Here is an 18,979-nt window from a genome sequence, read left to right on the forward strand (position 1 = left end):
TAGTTACAGGCAGGGCTGGCTGAATGATTTTATTTTATTTATTTATATTTTTTGTCTGGATGATTTTAGAGGTTCAGAGGCTTTAGCAGTCAAAACTGCCATTGCTGAGGGAACGGACAATTATGACTTTCCTACTTGTAGCACTTCGAAGGAATTCTTTGGGGTCTGCCTGTGTCCTGATAGAGACAGCTAAAAACTTAAAAGGAAGAGTATAGAATGTGAAGGTCTGTCCCACATCCTGATAGTAAACATGGTGTAACTGAAAAGGCTTTTCAGTCAAGCTGAACTGGACTTGAATCGCAGGCTCTGGGATTTTCTCTGTGAGCTGTAATGTTTCCTATCTATAGAATAGGGACCTGACGCCTGTCTTCAGTGCCACCCTTGGGGCCCAGGCAAGAGGGTTCCTGCTTCCTTGGACCCTCCATTTTAGAAGGCCCTGATATGCCTTTGCTCTGGATGTACACCTCCTCTCAGAGTTAGGAGTCCAGAGAGGTAAGGGGACCTGCCCATCCAAAGAACAAGTTTTGAGAACAGGCTCTGGTTACTCAAGATTCTGAAAGTCCCTGACTGAATGACATTTAATCCTCTTGTAAGATCTGAAAGAACTCTTTCTTGGGTCCATCTCCCCAAGGACAGACCAAACCACTAGGTGTGAACACCCCTAGGCCCAACGGGGCAATCAAGGAGTGGCTGTTTGTAGGTGTTGTGGACAGAGCTTAGAGCCAAATGTGTGGTTGAGGCTTCTCATGGTGCATGTGGATCCAGGAGTGGGAATGGTCCAGGCCAAAGACCAGTGCATCTCTTGCAGTCTGCTCTGTTCAGTTCTAAGCTTGACTTCGGCTTTCAGATCTTTGTCAATATATATTTCTTATGTTATTTTTAAAAAAGATTTATTCAGTTTTAGAGAGAGGGGAAGGGAAGAAGAAAGAGAGAGAAACATCAGTGTGTGGTTGCCTCTCAAGCACCCTTCACTGGGGACCTGGCCCACAACCCAGGCATCTGCCCTGACAGGAAATCGAATGAACAATCAGCTGTTTGGTTCACAGGCCAGCACTCAGTCCACCGAGCCACACCAGCCAGGGCTATTTCTCATAAGTTTTATTAGCTTCCTTTTTAACTTTCAAATATTTAGATGTATGATATATGGATCTCCTGCCTTATACTCTGCTAATGTGAGGGTCAGACATGTCTGCCTCTTAAGTTATTATGAGTGTTAAAATATAAAACCATATATAAAAGAAATTCTACTGCAGAAAATGACAGCAGGTATAACCAACATTCCTCATATCCTTCTTAAAATGTATCATGATCCATTTTTGTACAAGTTTGGAAAAAAAGTGAGTTGAGGGCCTTAAGAGAGCTCAGCATCCACATATATTATCCTTAGGTTCTACATTACTTACTCCATTGGGAAAACATTAAAGGTCTGTGTTAAAGTTTAAATCTTACCTGGGAAGAACAACACATTGAACTATGAAAACATTGGTTTAGATTCATTTATAAAATTATTCTGATAATCACCTTGTTGGGATCCAAGGGAAAGGATAGAAAATAGGCAAGTTTCAATGAGGAAGGAGATTGTGGACAAAGCTCAGAACTGAGGAATCCAGGGAGGGCACCAGAGGTAGGTCCAAGGCACCTGGAAGTAGCCTGAGAACAGCAGGAATCTGGGGAGAATGGAAAGGATCTGGAGGAGAGGTTCAGAAAGACCCCAAGGAAAGTTTTGTCCTTGACAATTTTGTTGAGGTCAATCCTGCCAACAGCCCACAGCAGAGATTAAAAATCTGGAAAAGCTGGGGTTTTCTTCTTATTAACATATACAGGATTCATTTTGAGAACTGATAAATAGTTTTTTCAAATATTTGTAGCTGAGTGGAGTATGTCTCTATTTAATCATGATTGGAACAACAAGAACATTCAATAGTAAAAACATTTTAGAAATGTACAAAAAATATTTATTATAGTAACCTTCAAAATGCAAGATTTTGAAATACTTTAAGAATTATAAAATAAGGACTAAATTATTATCACAACAGATTCTAAGAAAAGTTTAATTCACTATATCTCAAGATTTGAAAATTGTCAATTTAAAAAAAATTCAGCTACTGCTTCTTTATTAAAATTTTATTTTTATAGTTTACATTCAATATTATTTTGTATTAGTTTCAGATCTACAGCATAGTGTTAGGCAATCATATACTTTGCAAAGTGTCCCCATGATATTTCAAGTATCTACCTGGCGCTGTACCTGGGTAATTATGACATTCTTTACTATATTCCCTATGTTGTACTTTGCAACCCCTAGACTATTTTATAACTACCGATTTGTAGTTTTTAATCCCTTCACCTTTTTTTGCAAATATTTATTGAGTCTCTGCTTTGCCAGGTACTATGCCAAGTGCTCAGAATACAGTGATAAACAGACGAAGTCCCTGCCTTCAAGGATCATAGAATTGAGTAAGGGCAGTAAATACATGTACACAGATGAAATATTCTGAGCTAGAGAATGATGGGGCCAGAGTATGATCAGGTAAGTTTTTCCATATAGTAACATTTAAATTCAAAGATGTAGGAAGAGCAGGACTCAGTGTGTTTCCAGATGAGGAAATGGCCCATACAAAAGTCCTGAGGTTGGAAAGAGCCCGGTAGTTTGAGGAATAGGACATTAGTGAAGAGCAAAGTACTAAATGAGACTGGGGATGTGGGTAAGGGCCAGTTATTCAGGCTTCTAAGTTATAGAAAGGCTTTTGGATTGCATTTGAAGTATAATGGGAAACCATTAATGCGTTTGAAGTAGGAAATGACATGATCCAACTTTGAATTAAAAAAAAAATTTTTTATTGCTCAAATACATTTGTCTGCATTTTCCCACCACCACTTTCCCCTGCCCCACCTACCCCTACCTCCCACCCTCAAATCCTTCCCCACTTTGGCTTTGTCCATGGGTCCTTTATACATGTTCCTTGATTTGACCTTCTCCCTTCCTTTCCCTGTTACCCCCCTCCCTCCTTCCCTCTCCTTACTGTCAGTTTCTTTTTTTCTTTCAATGTTGCTGGTTATATTTTGGTTATATTTTTCTTGCTTGTATGTTTTGTTGATTAGGTTTGATTAATAGGCGGAACGTACGGTATTTGTCTTTCACCCCTGGGCTTATTTCACTTAGCATAATGCTCTCTATTTCCATCCATGCTGTCGCGAAAGGTAGTAGTTCTTTCTTTCTACTGCGTAGTATTCCATTGTATAAATGTACCATAGTTTTTTGATCCACTCATTTACTGATAGGCACTTAGGTTGCTTCCAGCTCTTGGCTATTGTAAATTGTGTTGCTATGAACATAGGTTCTTTTGAATTGGTGTTTTGGGATTCTTAGGGTAGGATCCCAGCAGTGGACACAATGGGTCAAAAGGCAGTTCCATTTTTAGCGTTTTGAGGAAATTCCAAACTGTTTTTTCCACAGTAGCTGCACCAGTCTGCATTCCTACCAACAGTGTACTAGGGTTCCCTTTTCTCCACAACCTCACCAGCACTTGTTGTTTATTGATTTGTTTATGATGGCCATTCTGACCAGTGTGAAGTGATATCTCATTGGGGTTTTAATTTGCATTTTGCTGATGGCTAGTGATGCTGAGCATCCTTTCATATGTCTCGGGGCCCTGTGTATGTCCTCCTTGGAGAGGTGTCTGTTCAGGTCCTTTGCCCATTTTTTAAATTGGATTGTTTGTCTTCCTGGAGTGGAGTCATGTGTGTTCGTTATATATTTTGGAGATCAAACCCCTGTTTGAGGTATCTTTGGGAAATATATTTTTCCATACGTTGGCTCCCTTTTCATTTTGCTGATGTTTTCTTTAGCCATGCAGAAGCTTCTTATTTTGATGAAGTCCCATTTAATTATTCTTTCCTTTATGTCCCTTGCTCTAGAGAACATATCCGTGAAAATATTACTGTGTGGGATATCTGAGAGTTTTCTGCCTATACACTTCTCTAGAACCTCCATGTTATGACGACTTATATTTAAGTCTTTTATCCATCTTGAGTTTATTTTTGTATGGTGTAATTTGGTGGTCGAATTTCAATTTTTTGCATGTTGCTGTCCAACTCTCCCAACACCATTTGTTGAAGAGGCTATTTTTACTCTATTTTATGCTTCTGCCCCCTTCGTTGAATATTAATTGACCATAGAGACATGCGTTTATTTCTGGGCTTTCTATTCTGTCCCATTGATCTATGTGTCTGTTCATATGGCAGTATGAGACTGTTTTGATTACAGTGGCCTCGTAATATAGTTTGATGTCAGATAGTGTGATCTCTCCTACTTTGGTCTTCTTTCTAAAAATTGCTGGAGCTATTCTGGGTCATTTATGGTTCCATATAAATTTTTGAATGTTGGTTCTATGTCTGTGAAGTATGTCATTGGTATTTTAATATGGATTGCATTGAATCTATAAATTGCTTTGGGTAGTATGGACATTTTGATGATATTAATTCTTCCACTCCATGAACATGGTATATGCTTCCATTTATTTGTATCTTCCTTAATTTCTTTATTCAGTGTTGTATAGTTTTCTGCATACAGGCCTTTTACCTCCATGGTTAAGTTTATTCCTAGGTACTTTATTTTTCTTGTTGCTATAACAAACGGAATGTTTTTCCTAATTTCTGCTTCTGATATTTCATTGTTGGTGTACAAAAAATGCCTTCAATTTCTGAATATTGACTTTCTATCCCACTGTTTTGCCAAATTCATTTATTAGGTCAAGTATTTTTTTGGTGGAATCTATGGGGTTTTCTATGTACACTGTCATATCATCTGTAAACAATGATAGTTTTACTTCCTCCTTTCCAATTTAGATGCCTTTTATTTCTTTTTCTTGTCTGATCACTGTGGCTAGGACTTCCAGTACTATGTTGAATAGAAGTGGTAAAAAGCAGACATCCTTGCCTTGTTCCCAATTTTAGTGAGAAAACTTTTAGTTTTTGCCCATTGAGTATGATGTTGGCTATAGGTTTTTCATATATGGCCTTTATTATGATGAAGTATGCTCCCTTGATTCCCACTTTGCTGAGTGTTTTTATAATAAATGGGTGCTGTACCTTATCAAATGCTTTTTCTGTATCTGAATGCTGTATCTGTATCTTGATATGATCATGTGGTTTTTGTCTTTCCTTTTATTTATGTGATGCATTACTTTTATTGATTTGCAAATATTGAACCATCCTTGCATCCCTGGGATGAATCCCACTTGATCATGATGGATGATCTTTTTAATGTATTGCTGGATGAGGTTTGCCAATATTTTGTTGAGGATTTTAAATTCTATGTTCCTCAGCAAAATTGGCCTGTAGTTTTCTTTCTTTGTAGGGTCTTTATCTGGTTTTGGGATTAGGATGATACTGGCCTCATAAAAAGAGTTTGGGAGTCTTCCCTCTTCTTGGATGTTTTGAAATAGTCTAAGAAGGATAGGGGTTAGCTCTTCCTTAAATGTTTTGTAAAATTCTCCTGTGAAACCATCTAGTCCAGGGCTTTTGTGTGCAGGGAGTTCTTTGATTACTGCTTCAATGTCACCAGCTGTTATCTGTCTGTTTAGGCTTTCTGTTACTCCTTCATTCAGTGTTGGAAAGTTATATTTTTCTAGAAATTTGTCCATTTCATCAAGATTTTCAAATTTCTTGGCATATAATTGTTCATAGTAATTTCTTACAAACCTTTGTATTTCTGTGGTATCAGTTGTTATCTCTCCTCTTTCAATTCTGATATTATGTATTTGGGTCCTCTCCCTTTTTGTCTTGATGAGTCTGCTTAAAGGCTTGTCAATTTTGTCTGTCTTTTCAAAGAACCAGCTCCTGGATTTGTTGATCCTTTGAATTGTTCTTTTAGTCTTTATGTCATTCACTTCTGCTCTGATCGTGATTATTTCCTTCCTTCTACTTGCTCTGGGCTTTGTTTGTTGTTGTGTCTCCAGTTCTTGAAGTTGTAGTGTTAGGTCATTTATTTGAAATGTTTCTATCTTTTTTAGGTAGGCCTGTATTGCTATGAACTTCCCTCTCAGGACTGCCTTCACTATGTCCCATGGGCTTGGGACTGTTGTGTGTTCATTTTCATTTGTTTCCAGAAACTTTTTGATTTCTTCTTTGATCTCATTATTGACCCATTCATTGTTTAATAGCATGCTATTCAGTCTCCATGAGTTTCAATGTTTTTGAGTTTTTTTCCTTGAGGTTGGTTTCTAGTTTCAAGCCCTTGTGGTCCAAGAAAAATTCTTGTTATGATTTCAGTTTTCCTGAATTTGTTGAGACTTGTTTTGTGTCCTATCATATAGTCTATCTTTGAAAATATTCCATGTGCATTTGAAAAGAATGTGTATTTTGCTTCTTTGGGATGAAAGATTCCATTTATCAAGTCCATTTGATCTACTGCGTTGTTCAGTTCCACAATGTCATTGTTGATACTTTGCTTGGAAGATCTACCCATTGTTGATGGTGAGGTGTTAAAATCCCCTACTATCAGTATGTTGCTATCTATATCTTTCTTGAAGTCCTCCAATATTTTCCTTATATATTTGGGTGCTCCTATGTTGGGCTCATATAGGTTTATAATGTTTGTGTCTTCTTGATGAATTCTTCTATTGAGTGTTATGAAGTGTCCTCCTGGGTCTCTTTTTATGGCCTTTGTTTTGAAATCTATTTTGTCTGATATAAGCATTGCTAACAGATTTTTTTTTCCTGTCCATTTGCTTGGAATATTCTTTTCCATCTCTTTACATTCAGTCTGTGTAGGTCCTTTGTTCTGAGGTGGATCTCTTGTAGGCAGAATATGTGTGGGTCATGCTTTCTTATCCATTCAGCTATCCTATGTCTTTTGATTGGGTCATTTAATTCATTTACATTTGAAGTTATTATTGATAGGTACTTATTCATTTTTTTCCCTCTGTATCTGTGTTCCTCCCTTTTTCACTTTTTTTCTTCATATCTTTAGCATATCTTGCAGTGCTGGTTTGGTGCTGGTGTATTCTTTTAGCCTTCTTTTGTCTGAGAAACTCCTTATTTCACTTTCTCAATTTTAATTGAGACCCTTGCTGAAAGAGCAGTCTTGGTTGCAGGACTTTGCTTTTCATAACTTAGAATATTTCTTGCCATTCCCTTCTGGCTTATAGTGTTTCTGTTGAGAAGTCAGTTGCTAGCTGTATCAGGCCTCCCTTGTATACTACTACCTGTTTCTCCCTTGCTGCCTTTAGGATTCTCTGTTTGTCTTCGACATTTGCCATTTAAATGATGATGTGTCTTGGAGTGGGCCTCATTGCGTTCCTCTTGAATGGGACTCCCTGTGCTTCCTGGACTTGGGTGACTTTTTCTCTCCTCCAATTAGGGAAGCTTTCCATCATACTTTTTCAAGCAGATTCTCTATCCCTTCCTTCTCTTATTCTCTTTCTGGTATGGATATTATTGTTTCAGGTTGTTCTGCATTTCCCTAAACACCACTTCATTCTTTTTGAGTCTTTTTTCATTTTCTTGCTCTTTCTGGGAGCTTTTTTGTACCTTGTCTTCCAGCTCACTGATTTGATCCTCTGTTTCATCTACCCTGCTTTTGATTCCTTCTACTGTGTTCTTCAATTCAGAAATTGTATTCTTCATTTCCTCTTGCCTCTTATTGATAGTTTCTATGTCCTTTTTCATTCTGATATAGTTTGTAGTAATTTCCTCATCATTTCCCTGTAGTTTTTCATAATTCTCTTTGAGCTCACTGAGCTTGAGTTTCTTTAGAACCATTGTTTTGAACTCAAAATCTTATAGTTTACTTGCCTCCATTTCATTTAGTTCTCTTTGTGGGGATTCCTCCTTTCCCTTTGATATAGGGGGGCAGTGGTGGTTTTTTTGTCTTCCCATTATTTGTGAGAGTCTTCTTTTTTGCTTCTGTTTCTTTAATTGATCTGTCTTGACTTCTTGACTTTGTGGTGTGAATTTTTATGGTAGAAGACCACTCTTTTTTTCTTCTTCTTTCTGGATCTGCCTCTGATGATGCCAACTGTTGACCCCATCTGATCTTAAGCAGTCTTTTAGAGACTTTCAGGAATATACTGTCTGTGGCTGCCTTCTCCAGTTGTTAATCCAGTCACTCTGCACTCAGCAGTGAGACTTAGGCACCACAGGGTGGGGCAGAGTCCCTCGTGTGGGCAGGGTTATTGTGTCCTCTCATGATGCTGCTGCTCATGAGAGTGGTCTGCCTGAGTCAGATGGCTGCTGCTGTATGGAGAAGTCAGCACCGGGATCCCACAGGCTACTCTCTCCGTTCTCTCCCTAAAAACTGCATCTCCAGACTTTCCTCAAGCATCTCTAGACCACTCTGTGCCCTTTTAGGCCAGGGATACACCATCTGTGACTGCTGCTCTGCATTCATCAGCAATGCCTGCACACTACCGCCGGGGCAGAGCCTCCTGGGGCCCAACTTTGATTTTAAGAAAAGCTCTCTAGCGTTGGCCAGTGTGGCTTGTTGGTTGGAGCGTTGTCCTATATACCAAAAGGTTGGGGTAGGAGTGTTGATTTGGATGAGGGCACACACCTAGGGTGTGGGTTCGATTCCCAGTTAGGACATGTATGGGAGGCAATGAATTGATGTTTTTCTTTCTCTGGCCCTTTCTCTCTCTCTAAAGTCAATGAAAATATATATTTTTAAACAAAAAGCTCTCTAGGGCTATGTAGAGAGTGAATTTGGTCAGGAGCCGGTAATGGATGAGGGAAATTAGTTAAAGAAACTGTTGAGAATTTCTGATCAGGACAATCTGACGTAGGATAGTGACAGAGGACTGGAGAGCAATTAATGGATTTAAAATGTGTTTGGAGTGACACTAATATGACTTGTTGATGGTTCGGATGTGGGAGATGGTGATAAGGAAGAGAGAAAAATCAATGTGATGGTTAGGTTTCTGGTTTGAGCATTTTGTTGGGTGCTAATTATTGAGACTGAGAAGAGCATGAGAGGAACAAGTTGTGGTGGAGAATCAAGCATTTAATTTGTATAGTTATAGGTGCCTGTGTGACATTTAAGAGAGATTATTGAGTAAGTATTATTGAGGGGATGCAAAGTTTAAAGTTCAGAGAAGAGGACTGGGCTGGTGATATAAATTTTAGGTTCATCATCTGACAAATACTACTTAAATCCAAGAGAATGGTGAGACTACCTAGGGAAACCTTATGAAGAGATAGCAGAGGGGACTGACAGGTTCCAGCGGTAAAAAATCAGGTAGGAAAAAAAAAAAAGATCTGAGAAGGGAATTTAGAAGGAAGTCCCAGAGAGTATGAGGGCAGAGAGGCCAATGAGAATGAGAGTTTCAAGGAGGAGGGAGTGGCCATCTATTGGAAGTATTACCAACACTTGAATTAGTTGGGGTGAGAAAAGGATTGTTCTTTCAAGAGCTTGCTGACTTTGGCTTGAGATATTTCAGTGAATTGGTGGAATAGCAATTCTTTAGTAACTGGAACATTTAGTCAACTAACCATAACTTCTTATTCTTCAAACTTTATGGGTATATGAGGTTGAAGCTAAGTACAGTTATTCATTCTCTATGTGGCTCAAGGAAATGGTTGGGAGACCTCAAGACTGAATTCTTATACTTATTTGTATATAGCTTTTAGGTTTTTCTTCCTGAAACAGGGGTCAAAGCTTCAATGAACAAATTTTTAGGATGCCTTGGCACTTCTTCATTGTCCAGATACCAATATTAATTTCAGGTTAGGAGAGAAGTGCAATTTAATTTTTACTAATTATCATTTGTGAATATATAGAGTGAACAATTATAATAGCAGGTATATTTTTTGAACACTTAGTGTATTCAAGGTCCTCTACTATACTTTTTCCAGGTGTTAAATAATTTATTTCTAGTATTACTCCTAGTTTTCAGGTGAATAAATGAAAGCTCAGGTGAATAAATGAAATGAAATGAAAATACATAGGTGTCAGAGCTCGGTTTTAACTACTATACTCTGCTGGAAATTTATCAACTAATAAAAATCACTGATTAAAATGCAAATGATGAAGGATGTCTCTGAAAGTTAGATCAGTATTTGTGAGTTTAGTTCTTTGAAATAGGAGTAATTGCTTCAATAGTCACCAACTGACTTGAAGTAATAACAGATAAGTTTGCAAAATCATATGAGGATTAGGACTATATCTAGATGAGAGATTTCAAGAAGAAATAAAGCATAAAACCAGCTGTTTGATATTTAGAACTACACACATGGTCTTAATACCAAACTTTCTGCTTGTAGCTATTTACCCAGAAATATCTAAAATCTTGAATTAATTTTAAAATGCTAATTTTAGGGTGTTTGGCACATGCAGAATACCAAAGATGGTGCTTTAGTTGTCTTCTAAAGAGTGTCTATTGATGATATTAAGGCGCCAGTATGATGGCTTCTTTTATATTTGACTCTTGAATGAACTTTGAATTGTTGCAAATGTATAATATAATATTATTTGCATACTTAGAACTCAGAATAGCTATTCTAATAATACTGTATTTGTTGAATGCACTGAAGGGACCATGATACTTTTACTTGCAATTCACTTTCATGCTAGTTAGTTCACTGTAAAAATTAATTTAAGTAATTTTCAAATGTTCCACTTCAAGGATTCTATTTACTAAATCTTCTATTATAATATCTATAAAGTAGTAGTCTGCATTCAGAAAGACAAACAACTTGGGGAGGTAATACATTATTGTTAAATATGATATCTGTGGCAGGCTCAGGTATGGTGGGGATTGCATGTATCCATTTTACTCTTTAAATAGAAGTAAAAGTTACTTTTTATGTGTGTAATAATTACTCCAGTAGCAGTGATTATTCAATCCAGTAACGAAATAGTTATTTATAGAAAATGTAATGATATTAATTAAGCCAAGATATGGAAAACTATTATTCAGAAAAAATACAATCGTAAATAATAGTTATATTTTAAAAACATAAATAATTGTATATGACACCTAAAGAACAGGCAATAAAAGAAAAAATAGATAATTTGGACTACATAAAAATAAAAAATTGTGCAGCAAAGGACACCCTCCATAGAGTGAAAAGGCAACCCACAACATGGAAGAAAACATTTGCAAGTAGTATGTCTGATAAGGGGTTAATAATCAGAATACATAAAGAACTCCTACAACTCCACAACAGCAAAAACAAAATTTAAAAATGGGCAAGATTTAAAGAGACATTTATCCAAAGAAGTTATAAAAATAGCTAATAAACACATGAAGGTGCTCAACATCACTAATCCTTGGGGAGATGAAAATTAAAACCACAGTGAAATACTATCTCACACCCATTGGGCTGCTGTTACTTAAAACATGAAGAATAACATTGATGATGTAGAGAAATTGGAACTGTTGTGCATCGTTGCTGGGAATGTAAGATGGTTCAGCTACTATGGAAAACTGTATGGTGGTTTATCAGAAAATTAAAAATAAAATTATAATATGATCCAGCAATTTCATTACTGCATATGCACTCAAAAAAATCGAATGCAGGGATTTGAACAAATATTTGTACACTGATGTAAATAGCAACATTATTCACAATAGCCAAAACGTGGAAGCAACCCAAGCAGCCATTGAAGGGTAAATGGATAAACAATATGTTGTATAAACATACAGTGTAATGTTATTCAGCCTTAAAAAGGAATAAAATTCTGACACATGCTACAACATAGGCAGACCTTGAACACATGATGAAATAAAGTCACAAGAGGATACTCTGTGTATGTATTTATATACACATATGTACATATATGTATGCATGTGCATGTCTATATATGTATATATTTTTTCTTCCTGGAATAGTCCAACCATTGTTAATATAATGATAATGGTTTGTACAACATCGATGTAACCTGGCTGTAAGGAGAGTGGACTGGAATGCACATGCATGAATAATGACAACTTCACTGTATTAGTCAGTGGGGGTGGTACGCACCATTGAGTGAGTATGTGTATTCTGTGGCTGTCACATTCAAAATTACTGAGCAAGTAAAGCATAGACTCTGCATCAAATTTTGCATTAAGTTTGAACACTCCTCCATGGAAACTCTTCAGATGATTCAGAAGGCCTCAGCTATGGGCAACTGGTGATGGGCAGCTTCATCACAACAATACACCCACTCACACATCACATCTCATGCAGAGTTTTTTTGTGAAACATCAAATCATTCAAGTGACTCAGCCGCCCTACTGCACAGATTTGGTGCCCTGTAACTTCTGGCTTTTCCCCAAACTAAAATCACCTTTTGAAAAGGAAGAGATTTCAGGCCATCAGTGAGATTCAGGAAAATATGATGGGGCAGCTGATGGTGACTGGAAGAACTGTGTGAGGTCCCAAGATGCCTACTTTGATGGGGACTGAGGCATTGTTATCCTGTGTTCAATGTTTCTTATATCTTGTATATTCGTCAATAAATGTCTATTTTTCACATTATATGACTGGGTACCTTCTCCTAGGAAAACACACAACATAAAATTAACTATTATATATTTCATTGGCATTAAATACTTTCACATCGTTGTGTCAGAATCACCACCATCCAGAACTCTTCATCTTGCAAAACTGAAACTCTGTAACTCACCACTTCTCCCTTCCCCTGCCCCTGGCAACCACATGTCTACGGTCTGTCTCTATGAAATTGACTACTCTGGGAACCTCTTACAAGTGAAATCACGTGGTATTCACACACATACACACAAATTATTGGGAGCGGTATGGCTTTTAAAAATTTTAAAGAAGAGAAATTTAAGTTATAAATCTGTATGGACGTTGATTATTAGAAACTAATCTGAAAATATTTTCAGAGTTCTTTTATCCACATTAAGGTACACGTGTGATTGGAAATAGTCAATATCCAATTACAGTCAGCCCTCTGTACTTGAAGGTTTTGTATCCAGATTCAACCAACTTATTCAGGAAAAAATGCCATGAAATTTCTAAAAAGCAAAACTTAAATTTACCACTTGAGCACTATGTTAAATCCACTCAAATGAAGTGATATGTAGGCATATCCTGCTGTGGCCTATATGCAAATATAGGTTATATGCATTTTATATTAGGGACTTGAGCACCCAAAGATTCCTTGGGGATCCTGGAATCAATCCCCTGTCAATACCAAGAGACAATTGTACATCATTACGCGTAGTGTAAAAATCTATTATGTTCTGTTTGGTGAGGAGGATTTTCTGGAGAAATAATGAAAGGAATTATATAATAAGCTCAATTCAAATATTGTGTTCTGTTGCAGATCTGTGGTCACTTGTTCACATGGTTTCAAGGCACAATGAGTCACACTGGCTCTTGGAAACTTTGGCTCTGGGTGGCAGTGCTCCTGCTTCCTGCTTCTGCTTCCGTGACGGTCAGGGACAAGCCAGGTATCCAGGTTACCTCTTTTCCTAGTTACCAAATGTTATTTATAGTCTTTAATTATTTTTAAAAATTATGAAAATAAATCTTGTTAAAATTGAAGAGGCCATGGATTACTTTTATTAGGACAAAATAAATAATAATTCATTGTTTCCTCCATTGACTTTCATGTTGAATATTGAGAATTTCTAAAATTACCTCATTTTTATATGTATATTATATTAGTCTAAATGACCTTTCTTTCTCTCATTGGTATTTACAAATATAAATATATTTATGTTCATCTCCATGGGTGTATATTTTTCCCTTTCCCCTTTAAGTTATAAGTTATTGAAATTATAAGTGCAGAAACCCATCACCTATTAGGATTAACTGGAGACATATCTAATCTTAATTAGGAAAAAGTAAAAAACAGAATAGGAGATATAAAAGGAAATGTCATTTAATTATACATCAATTTTGTGGTACCTCAGATGAGGTGAAAAAATATTTGAACTAAATAGATAATATTTATTTGCAATTGTTAGATTATTAGCCTCATAAATATTTCCAAAGGGCTTGAAGGCAATTTGAAATATCTACTTTTACCTCTGGCTTTTATAAATGACTATATGCCTAATTTGGAGGAGTTTTCTTGAACACTGAGGATGTGTAAATTATTGATCTAGATGTACCTACTAATTAAAAGCTGAGCCAAGTACATTGAAGAAGCCATTTGATAATCAAAAAGAAATTTCCACTCTCCTTCTATGTAAACAATACCATTTAATGTATTCTGATGATGGTCACATGTGATGATGTGTTCTGAGTCTGAGTCTCATTGTGCTTATTCTTTTAAATATATTGTTTAATAGTTTTTGCTAAACAGGTATAAATACACTCTAGAAGAGACTTTTGAGTTTGAAGCAAACATAAAATAAAAATAATCTCTTACAAAGCTGTAACAAATTTTAGTCTCAGAGTGTTATGTAAGTCTTTATGATTTATTTTTTTTTTACTAATTTCACAGGAGGTACACTACCTAAAATAATTCACATGAAAGTTTGTGTATTCTACCACTGTACAAATGACACCCTGTGACTGCCATACTTTGTTTGGGGAAAACTTTCTTCAGTAAGAAAAAACCGATAGTGATTCATGGCAAAAAGAAGTGCATTGAGCAGGGGAGTTTATTCTGATAATGGTGTTACTCTTCTGTATTTCTTTTCTTTTCTTTCTTTTTTTTTTTACTCTTCTGTATTTCTTTATGTCTCTTCATTTTGAAAGATTTAGTAGGTAATGCAAAAATTGCAACTTAATCAGAGGGCATAGGACTTTTTTGATTAGAAAAGAAAATGAATATTTTATTAAAAAGGACACAGTTTTTAGGCCTATGCTAGTGCATAATAAATGTTTTTGATGATAGTAATGACTTGAAGTATCCCCATAAACAGTTTTGCAATTTTAGTATGAGCAAATGTCATTGGGGATATTGCTCTGCAAGTCCCAATCTCAGAGACTTTCAGAACAGCTGGGGTGGGATTCTGTCATTTACACCTTTAACAAGCTCCCCAGGTAAATCTAGTGCAGCATGTCTGAAGAAAACACTTAGAAACATTCACCTTTAGCATAATGACCTTTTGGTTTTTCTGCATCTTATGCTACCAGGTTCCTTTTATTTTGTTATTTTTTGCCTTTAGTAACTTTTTCTTTATTGTGGTAAGAACACATAACATGTGATCTATTCTCTTAACAAATTTCTAAGTGTATAATATGGGACTGCTTACTCTGGTTGCAGTGTAGTACAACAGATCTGTGGAGTTTAATCATCTTGCGTAACTGAAACTTCCCCATCTTGGGATTCCCCTGAATGTTTTGCTTTTGCAGCTTTGGTATGTCAATTCTTTAATCAGGTTATATTTTATGTAGAGCTATCAAAATGTATATATCCTCACTCATTAACTTACTGAGATTACCAAGTTAATCTTTCTGAATAATTTTCCTAAGGGTGTGAATTCAAAATTAATCTGGACCCTAACAAGATTCATATAAAATAAAGTACAAAAGAAAATTAAAAACAAAATGGAGAGTTGGTTTTTATCATGCCATTTGGTAGAAGGCGCTTATGAAGTAAGGCATACTCAACATGCCATGGAAATTGCTTAACTTCAGGTATCATTTGCATTAGTTAAAATGTCAGCTCGGCACTGTCATAAGATGACCCGCTGGGCATGGACTGATGAGGCCACACTTCTTGTGTCTTGTGTAGCTGATTCACAGCGCAGGTTCCCGTTTTAGTTTCCTCATGTGCAGACCTGTACGTGTGGTCACTAACCATTTACCGGAGGGAAGTGATTACATCTAAAAATAAAATATAACCAATCTGAGGGAGAGGCTAGGGTTTCAGCTCTGGAGTCTGTGAAGTTGTCAACAGTCTACTGTTAAACCTAAATATATGAAGGATAAATTGAGTCTTTTAATTGCTTTGCTTTAACTCATAGTATATTTAACAATTACCGTACTTGAAATATTGTCCCAGTTGGGACAGAATCCAAGAATAACATAGAGAGATTCAATAACAACTTTAATTTTAATATGAGGTTATTAAGAATTTATTTCATATTTTTCATCAATTGTACTACCATGTGGGGATTATGAGATAAACCATATTTGCATATTTTCATGCTGCAGATGAAGTTCTGTTTGAATGTGGCAGTTTCAACTTAGTTGTCAGAAGAGGATGGGGAAGAGAATGGTATTAAAAATTATATAGCATGTAGATCATATCAAAACTTACTTTACTCAATTACTTAAAAACTTTCTTCTGTGATAGAAACTTAAATATCAAATAAATAAAAGTTCCTCTTTCTCTCTTTTAAAATGAAGTATAGAATTATTATCAAAAAGTATTAAAAACAAAATCAGAAAAAGGAAAAGCAGCAAAAAAAAAAACCCCCAAAAAACCCACAATTAATAAAAAGAGATGTGCTAGCCCTGGCCGGTGTAGCTCAGTTGGTTTGAGCATCGTCCTATAAGCAAAGGGTTCTGGGATTGGTCCTGGTCCAGACGCATATGATCTGGGCACGTACGGGAGCCAACCAATCAATCTCACATCGATGTTTCTCTCTTGCCCTTCCTCTCTCCCTTCCTCTCTCTCTAAAAAGCAATGAAAAAGGTCCTCAGGTGAGGATAAATAAGTAAATTTTAAAAAGACATAATAGAATGCCATTTAATTTTTCATTTACTTATGGTAAAACTTCTAGTTAAGAGTCTAGATTGAATTGATTATAAACTTAGGCCCCACACTATACACATAAACTTTTTAAAACTAATTTTATATTAATTACCAGAAAAACCATTATTCTGAAATTTGGATTTTACTAATTGACAAACATTGCATTCTGCCATTCAGAGTAGAAAGGATGCTGTCATATAGAGAATATTATTTTATGTTTTAAAGAATTCCTCATGTTCAGTATGGTACCATGTAAGCATGGTACTACTGACCAACATACTTTGTAACTTCTAAGTTGAAGAAAGCTTCACAATTGTTTAATAAACATATCATTGCTATTCCTTTGGAGGAATAACTTTAGATACAAAATAAGCTGTGAAGGTTCTGTGGTCATTTGTGATCTGTTCAAATATTTTTGTCCCCCTCCCCATCTTTTTTCTTGTTTGGTCACTTTTCCATATTATTTTTGTTATATCCTAGTCCAATGTACCCATTTTTGTTAGCCAATGATTTTTCTCCCAACCTAGGATACTCTGCAGTCCCTTGACAGACTCATTGTCAAAGTATGAAGTGAATACTGGTGGGCCTGAGGGCAGCTAGTAACAATAAAGTTAAAAGGCCTGCTTCCCCCTCTGTCCAACAGGAATTCGGTTTCAGCCTTTTTTATTTTAAATGCAAATCCACAAAAGGCTCTTATTTTTTATCTATTTATGAAAGAAAAACAAACCACGCCCATATCTGTGGTAAATTGCAGCTCTTCATCTTCCCATCTTGAGGCAAACAAATGCTATGTCATGAGTTTTGTCATTAAAGGTAAACAATTTTCCTTAATACTCAATATTTCCTTCATAATGTTAGGAAAAAAGACTGATAAATAGAGGAGCATCTATAAAACTAGACAGATTTTAATTTAACAGGCAATAATAATTCCATAGTATATTATTTATATTCTGGAGGATATGAAGAAATAGGAAAAACAAAGCAGGGAGAATTGACAAGAGAAATGTTGCAGTTTCTCTGGTGATAGTGGTTCCCCTCTTCTCCTCTCACATCCTTGTGGTCTTAAAGGTGATTTATATGTTAATCACTCCCAAATTTACTTCACAGCCTGGACCACTCTTCTGAGTTCCATCCACATTTTTATAACAGCTTGCTCAATAACTTCATTTGACTTTTTTAATGGCACCTCAAAATTAACATTTCTAACTTCTCCTTTGTCTTACCACAGATTACTCCTAACCAAATCTGTTGGTCCAGTAGACTCCTTTCAGAAAACTAAGCTTTTAGCGAGTGAAGCAAGCCAGTTCTCCCTCTTCCCTACAGTCAATCCATATTTGATCATATCCTATTGATTCTTGTATCTCAATTCCTTCCCATTTCGATCTTCTCTGTCACCTCCTTGATACATACCCCCATCATTTCTGGCTCACAGAGTATGAGCGTGCAAGTAGGGTTGCAATATAAAATACAGGACACCCAGTTAAATTTGAAGATCAGATAAATAATGATTTTTTTTCAGCATAATTTATATTCAAAATATTCTGTAGGATATACTTACACTAAAAATATTTTTGTAATTTATTTGATCTTCAAATTTAATTAGGTGTCCTGTATTTTTACTTGCTATATTTGGCAATATTACATGATATGAAGGGAGGAGATTTCTGAATTTATATCTTTCAGTAAGAAATCTTCCCAAAAGATCTTTGAATAAGTCTTAATTGCCAGTTAATTAAGTGCTGTTATTCTATATTATTCATAATACATAGATATTTAGGTACAAATGTGTGGAAATACATATACTTTAGCAAAATTAAAAGATACATTGTATCTCCTCTAGACAAACTATATATTTTATTTCCCTGTAGTCAGTAAAGTGGTGTACGGGTAACTTGAGTAATACTAAGAACCCTCAACAAACTATAAAGAATATAATAGAACATGTTTACATCTATTTTTAATGATCCTTCTTATTTAATTTTCCTCTTTATAATGCTCCCGCCCACCCCCATCCCAGCTATTCTTAAGCTGGTCCCTGTGTCCAGCGGAAGTGACTGGTCAGTTTTCAGTTGAGGATCAGCAACACTCACAGATCTTTTATGTATTAAATCAATTGAAAAAAAAATGAAAAATTAAAGAATGGATTTTAACTGGTTTGAACTTTTTAGCTTTCTGAGAGGCAAAGAAAAAAAAGGAATTCAACATACCTTCAGTAAATACTCTATTAAACTAAAAACCGATTTGAGTATAAAAAACTACCAAGACAACAATAAGAAAAATATGTTGCAAAGACATGTGATCCAATCTCAGTACTATAATGCTTAGCAATACAATAGAAGGCCAAGCCAGCTGGTAAGAACATAGTAGAAG

General features: G+C 35.9%; 1 protein-coding gene across 1 annotated transcript in view; it reads left to right on the forward strand.

The window, feature by feature from the left end:
- COL19A1 (collagen type XIX alpha 1 chain) overlaps nt 1–18,979 on the forward strand; it is a 331,895-nt gene that overhangs the window by 8,175 nt on the left and 304,741 nt on the right. The window contains exon 2 of the mRNA XM_054569553.1: nt 13,277–13,403. Coding sequence (XP_054425528.1) covers nt 13,313–13,403 — 91 coding nt within the window. The 5' untranslated portion in view covers nt 13,277–13,312. The remainder of the gene's footprint in view (nt 1–13,276; nt 13,404–18,979) is intronic.

The sequence above is a fragment of the Pteronotus mesoamericanus genome, unplaced genomic scaffold (assembly GCF_021234165.1).
Source record: "Pteronotus mesoamericanus isolate MK-2021 breed Mesoamerican mustached bat unplaced genomic scaffold, CSHL_Meso_final contig_20, whole genome shotgun sequence".
Taxonomy (NCBI): domain Eukaryota; kingdom Metazoa; phylum Chordata; class Mammalia; order Chiroptera; family Mormoopidae; genus Pteronotus; species Pteronotus mesoamericanus.